Genomic DNA, 6,756 nt, shown 5'->3' with positions numbered 1-6,756 from the left:
TATTTGAACCAGTGTGCCAAGTGGGGTCCTGGCTTTCCCAGCTCATCGGCTCACCCTGCCCTTAATGGAGTTCATGTGAACAGACCCTGGCCATTTGTCCTGACTGAATCTCAGGAGTGCATACCTATGCCTGATCAGGATTGGGGTACAACTTTACAAACTAAACTTGCGTTGATAAGTATCATACTTACAATTTTTTTATACTTCTGTTTGTCAAAGCATTTTTTAAAAAATTTTATTTATTTATTTATTTATGGCTCTGTTGGGTCTTCGTTTCTGTGCGAGGGCTTTCTCCAGTTGCTGTGAGCGGGGGCCATTCTTCATCGCGGTGCGCGGGCCTCTCACCATCGCGGCCTCTCTTGTTGCGGAGCACAGGCTCCAGACTCGCAGGCTCAGTAGTTGTGGCTCACGGGCCCAGTTGCTCCGCGGCACGTGGGATCTTCCCAGACCAGGGCTCGAACCCGTGTCCCCTGCATTGGCAGGCAGATTCTCAACCACTGCGCCACCAGGGAAGCCCTGTCAAAGCATTTTGAACGTACTCTTCTCCCAGCCCAGAGAAGTTGCAAACAAGGAAATGTAATAAGTACACACGTGAAGCTAGCAAGCTGGTACGTACGATCCAGGCTTCATTATTTACAAAATACTGATTCCAGTTTTTTTGTCTCTGGGATTTCTTAATATGTCATTTTTGCAGCATTGCTGTTGTAGCAGGGCTTCTCTAACAGAGACGGTATGTGTTCTATCAGTTCAGAGCTTCCATTTTTCATTAAAATGAGTTCTACTTCTTGAAAGTCCCGTAGTCTTAGAATGTCTTTGTCCTTAATATGGAAAAGAAATTATGTAATGGTTCATAAATACATGTGAAGTTAAGATAAAAAGGCTTAATTGTATTGGCCAAGCATTGTTTTCTCTCTGTCTATACATGGTAAAAACTTAAGTCAGCAGTTGAGAATTGTTTTTTCTGTGTGTGTGTCTTTTTTTTTTTTTTCCCCTCAGTCCATGTTGCAGGTTTCCAAAGGGAATGAAGTCCCAATTTGAAAAAAAAACTTTAGGCCCAAGAAAAAACTGTAGGCCAGGGCATTTTAAAAAGAAAACTATAAAGTATGATCATCCCACCACTTTTAGTTTACAAGGAATATACTATTAGCCAAGGCACCAATAAGAATTGCTAAAGGCATTTTGCAAGTTGCTTTTTTAAAAAAAATAATGCCCAAAGAAATGAGAATTTTCCTCTGAAGTTAAAAAGTGAGATTTGTATTTTGAATCAGGAAAATATATAAAAATGCCCCAAATTTTGTTTCCTGAGATTGCAAAGGCTGACTGTTGTTAAGCAGATAAAGAGTGGGTTTGTATTTTCTGTCCTGGGGACCAGTCAGTTTTGTAGAGATGGGAGGCTGGCCATACTGAACTAGGGTCTTAAATGTGGGTATTAGTTGTAATTCAGACAATTTTAAAAGGGTTGATGAATTAGGTAAGCAAATCTGTAGAAGCACCAGATTGAAAATAACCTAGTTACCATGTTTGGCTGTCCTGCAGCCAGAATTTCCAGTGTCTTGGATTTTGTTTTCATATTAGTAATGCAGAAGCTAGTGATTGGCTTCACAGAACATAATTTTACCCACCTAGAGCCCAGTCTCTATTTAGAAACTTGTACACCCTACCTTTCTGAGTAGTGTGTTTGGTAGCTTTCTGATTTTTTCCACTTGCTCTGGGTTAATCCCCAGTTCACAGCAGCTCACTTTTAGTAGATTTTGGTAACTCAGCTCTTGTCTATCCAGTTCAACTTCAATGAAGTCATTTTCCTTGTGGCTCTGAATTCTGACTTTAAGCACCAGCTCTGGATCACCCACAGATTTATTCGTAGAAGAAACAAAACACTCATTTTAAAGCCTTTCAACGTTATCAATTATTACAGCAAAAGAACTGAGTAATAAGTAGATCTGGAGCTTTTATAGGCAAATATAAACTTTTAATTATCTGAAGCTTTTATTGGACTGCTGGGCAAGCTCTGGGGTGTATGCCCCATTATACCCACCAAAAGGCTTGCAGTTTGAAGCCAGGCTAGGATTTAAAATATGCAGTGGGTGATATGCATCACCCTTGGCAATACATAGGCGTTGTTTGTACCTTGTTGGCTATTTGTAAAGCTTCAAGGAAATGTGTAGCCCTGGGGCTCTGTATTCTTAAGAGTGTAAATCATTCTGTTAACTACCGCACCACCTGGGACTTCAAGGTGAGAGGTAGGCCGAGAAATAGGATAATTCTACCATCTTCTGGGACAGTGGCATTGAGTGAGTCTTAAAACTTAGCTGTTGTAAGAAGGAGCAGTTTTGACTGAAGGTGGAGGGAGCCAAATGGTGAGTTTGGCTTTGCAACATGGTCTGGGGGCTGAGTCCTCACCTAGGCAGGTGTCATCAGGTTTGGCATTATCACCTGGGTCAGTTGGCAACTGTTGATTGGCGCCTTCTTGTGTATATTCCCCTGAGAAAGAATTGGAGAAGGAGAGTTGAGAAAGAGCAGCCGCACAGCATTTAGCGCTCCAGATCCGCCAGTTAGGCGAGGGGCAGTAGGGCCCCATCTCCACTTCCTGCTCTGCGGCTCCTCCTCCTCACAGGAAAAACTGCCGCGAAAAGGGCAGTAATTACATTCAGACTTGAAGAGTAATTTTCCTTAATCACCGTTTAAATCATGAAAAGGAACTGAGACAGTATTTTTGAATGGTATGTAATCTTGAGGAGGAAATATTTACAATCTGTGCACTTAACTCGTTTCTACTTAAATATATTCGGCACTGAGAGCTTTGTGTCTCCGGTTCTTTAGCAGAGTTATACAGTTAGAAGAGTCCCTTTATAAGGAGAAGTTTTCTCAACCAGAGGGAAGGGAAAGGAGGAAACATTCCAGAGCACTTTCCAGGTGCCAGGCCTTTTACGTACTTAGAATATCCTTCTAAGCCTGCTCTGTGCTGGGCACTGTGCTAAGCCCTGGGGAAATGATGATTCAAACAACAACAAAAACCCAAAGTGGTGTCTGTCCTGGCGTTTACAAGTTAGCAGGAGAGAGAGATATTGATCAAGTGACAGCAAGTAAATGTGAAATTACAGTTGTGGGCATGGCAAGGGCAAGATACACCAAAGTGTGAAAGCCTGGAAAGGAGTTAAGAAAGTTCTCCCTGGGGGGCAAGTGTTTGATCTGACATCTGAAGGGTGAGCAGGCTTAAGTAGATCCGTAGGGTAGAGAGGGAGAAGAGCTTTCCAGGGCCCTGGAACAGCAGAAGGCCCTGTGTGGGGAGGCAGTGGCTCTTTAGAAGGGAGAAAAGCAATTCAACATGGTTGCAGGGCGGAGGGCAGGGAGGGGCCGTGTGCACCGGATCGTGTGGGATTATCTACTGACCTACCCAGTCTGTAGCCAGTAGGCACGTGAAATGGGATATGCCCTAAGTGTAAAATACACACTGGATTTCAAAGACTTAGAAAAAAATGTAAAATTCATTAATTTTTAATATTGGTTATGTGTTGAAATAATAGTTTTGATATATTGGGTGAAGTAAATATATTAAAATTAATTTCACCTGTCTTTTTAATGTGGCTACTAGAAAAATTTTAGTTACATATGTGGCTTACGTAATATTTTAATTGGACAGTACTGGTACGGGTGAAAGACCTGTATTCTAGAACAGTGCCAAGCCATTAGACAGTGTTCAGGAGGAGGCTGTCATAATCAGACTTGCATTTTTTTGGGGGGGGGGGGAACCAGAAACCTCATTGTCCTCACAAGAATCCTATGGGGTGTAGACATTATTCCCGTTTTCAGACAAGAAAATTGGTGCTGAAAGGTGAAGTAACTTGCTGGAGTTTGCTCCATTAGGAAATGGCAGCACCTGGATGTGACCTGCTAATTACGTGGGGCCCAGTGCAAAATGGCTACCCAGGGAATTGCACCCTCCCCACCTGAACACTCTGGTATCTGGATGGGGGTGGCCGAGGGACCCCAGCCCCTGCCCCTTCCCTGCTCAGTGGACCTCAGAGCATGCCCTGCCTTGCCCGCCTCTTGCTTGAGTCGCTGCCAGGGGCCGAAGGTGACAGCAGAATGAGGGAGTGGTAGAGGTTACAACATGATGGGCTGAGAGTGGGACCATACCTTCGAGCCACAGCTCCCAGCTCCCAGTCCCCCAGCACATGCTCCATTGTCCTATCTGATTTCACTTACAGAACAAACTAAATATTAAAATTTTCGAGCCAGCGACCACAGAGCACTTAATCCCAAGCGTGAGGCCTTCATGTAGGGCCCTGCACAACTGCTCTGATCTCAGGCTCATGAAGCCAGTCCTGCTTAGGGCTTAAATCGTGCTTTTTCCACACTGCTAAATGCTTCCCCAGAAATGAGATGCTCTCGCCCAGCGCAGCCCTCTCCCAGGACAGAAATAATGTCCCTACCCCTGGGGCAGGGATCTGCAGTCTAGTCCGTGCCCTTCCACTCTGGGCCGTGGAGGGAGCTCTGCCCTGGGCTGGGAGACAGCCTTGCAGCAGCTGAGCCTCAGCCCCCCAGATACCTGAACTGGAATGATGCCCTCCCCACCCCTTCACTACTCACCCCACACAGAGCATGAGATGTCCCCCAGCTTGGCCTACCACATGTAAAAGCATTTAATTCTGTGATGAATCTGTCAGGTTACGATGCCCTGTGGATGGACAGGGTCTCTTAGAGGTCAGAAGGCATGCTCTTTGAAGTCAGGCAGATTTGGATCTGTTTTTCCTATGCTATTTAGTAGCAGTGACACCTTAGACAAGTTACGTAATCTCTTTGAGCCTGTTTTCTGATCTGGAAAATGGGATTAATAATCTCTAACTCACAGGTTGTAAGAAGGAAATGAGAAAGTGAACAGAAAGTACAACCCCTCCTGGCACGTAGTGAGCACCAGTATTTGCTGGCTGCTATTATTAATTATAGCTATTGATACTCGCCCCCCCCCCGAAAGGACCCTTGTTCTACTTGCTCTGCTCTTGACTACACCACTGGCAGAGTGGGGGAGGGCACCCTGCTCCTCCCTTCCTCAGGCCCCTCCCCTATCCTCCTTGAGGACCATGTTGGAAACAGGAATTAAAGACTCACCTGCAGGCTTCTCCCTCATGTCCTGTTGGGGTTCAGCCATGGGTCAGCTCTGTGGTCTGTCAGATCAGCAGCCCCTCTTGCATTTATGCTGAGCTCCCAATCAAATAAAAAGCACGTTCTAAAGCCTTAGTGCATCTATCTGCAGTGAAACAATAATATGTTCTTGTCATTGGCTGGTGAGATAGGGCAGGGTCGACCTATTTTACAGATAGGCAAACGAAGGCTCAGGTGTGTTGTATGATTTAATTTGCACAGGATGCTGCAAGTGAAGGAAGGGACTGAAATTCAAGGCTCTCTGCTCTCTCCTCGGGCTGTGTCTATGGGGAAGCAGTGCAGGCTAACCTACCCAAGGGCCCCTGGGAGGGGAGGCCTTTGGTGGCACAGCCCTCCTTGGGAAAGGTTAGCAGCTATTACCTCAAGGGATAAGAAAAAGCAAACAGTATCTCGGATTGGACAGACTTCCCCTCCTCCCCAATTCTCACTCCCCTTTCTCCCAGCCCCTTCCTCAGCATCTGTGAGTGACAAGAAAGCAGGAACACCCGGGCCCATACCTGGGGAGACTCCGCCTTGGCAAGGATCCTGAATCCCTGATTCCAAACATCAAAATGGAGGAGGCAGGGGCTGGGGCAGGAGGTTCAGTGAAGGGTGGGTGGGGCTGGGCAAAGTCCTGGGCAGGGCTGCTGTCTCAAAGGGCTGAAGGTAGGAACTCACATGTTCGGGGTGGCTCTCCCATATCATTTAACCCTCCAGTGTCAGAAGACAGGGCATCACGTGGGCCTCAGCATCATAAGGCTAGAGGGAACCTCAGAGATCAGAGCCCATAGGTTCTCAAACTTAGCTGTGCATTGAAATCACCTGCAAAGCCTTAAAAATTGCGGGTGCCTGGGTCCTACCCTCTGACGAGTCCTACTTAGTTGGTCTGGGGTGCAATCTGGGCCCTGGAATTTTTAAAAGGTCCCCAGCCGATTATTTATTTATTTATTTATTTCTGCGTTGGGTCTTCGTTGCTGTGCGGAGACTACGCTTCGTTGCGGTGTGTGCGGGCTTCTCATTGCGGTGGCTTCTCTTGTTGCGGAGCACAGGCTCTAGGCGCGCGGGCTTCAGTAGTTGCCGCGCGCGGGCTCAGTAGTTGTGGCTCGCGGGCTCTAGAGCACAGGCTCAGTAGTTGTGGCACATGGGCCTAGCTGCTCCACGGCACGTGGGATCTTCCCAGACCAGGGCTCAAACCCGTGTCCCCTGCGTTGGCAGGTGGATTCTTAACCACTGCGCCACCAGGGAAGTCCTCCCCAGCTGATTTTGTGTGGTCAAAGTTGAGAATCACTGATTTGACCAGACTTCTTAAGGTGCAAATGGGGAAGGGGAGGCCCAAGGCCGGAAGATGCTCCCTGATAGTCACAGGGGCAGCCGGACACAGGCCCGGGGCTAGATGTGGGCCACCTGGTTGCCAGCCTGATGCAGCCTCCCCAGCATGCCTGGTGCCCGTCTGCCAAGAATGCAGGAGACCCCGCCCCCGCCCAGGCAGGGAGGAGGAAGCAGCACGGATCCGCCTGGCCTGACCTCCTAAGGGAGGGGAAGAAAATGCACTTTGGCCAGCCCAGCTACCAGGGTGTGTCAGCCATAAACAGAGCCCCCCTGCACCCCTCACCT

General features: G+C 47.4%; 1 protein-coding gene across 1 annotated transcript; it reads right to left on the bottom strand.

The window, feature by feature from the left end:
- Nucleotides 1-258: 258 nt before the first annotated feature.
- On the bottom strand, nucleotides 259-5,731 carry ANKRD40CL (ANKRD40 C-terminal like). Its single transcript, XM_059907473.1, has 5 exons — nucleotides 5,661-5,731; nucleotides 5,110-5,248; nucleotides 2,401-2,481; nucleotides 1,662-1,837; nucleotides 259-818 (listed from the first exon to the last, which is right to left on the bottom strand). The coding sequence occupies exons 2-5, from the start codon at nucleotides 5,147-5,149 to the stop codon at nucleotides 675-677; spliced, it is 441 nt and encodes a 146-aa protein (XP_059763456.1). The 5' UTR covers nucleotides 5,150-5,248; nucleotides 5,661-5,731; the 3' UTR covers nucleotides 259-674.
- Nucleotides 5,732-6,756: the final 1,025 nt, after the last annotated feature.

The sequence above is a fragment of the Balaenoptera ricei genome, chromosome 20 (assembly GCF_028023285.1).
Source record: "Balaenoptera ricei isolate mBalRic1 chromosome 20, mBalRic1.hap2, whole genome shotgun sequence".
NCBI classification, from domain to species: Eukaryota; Metazoa; Chordata; class Mammalia; order Artiodactyla; family Balaenopteridae; genus Balaenoptera; species Balaenoptera ricei.
This window is presented reverse-complemented; position numbering and strand designations above follow the sequence as displayed.

Coding starts and splice junctions, on each gene's coding strand:
- ANKRD40CL (XM_059907473.1), bottom strand. CDS start 5,149: ATGGCTGAACCCCAACAGGACATGAGGGAGAAGCCTGCAG. Junction 2,482..5,109: donor CATGAGGGAGAAGCCTGCAG/GTGAGTCTTTAA, acceptor ATTCTTTCTCAG/GGGAATATACACAAGAAGGC. Junction 819..1,661: donor CAAACACACTACTCAGAAAG/GTAGGGTGTACA, acceptor TTCCATATTAAG/GACAAAGACATTCTAAGACT.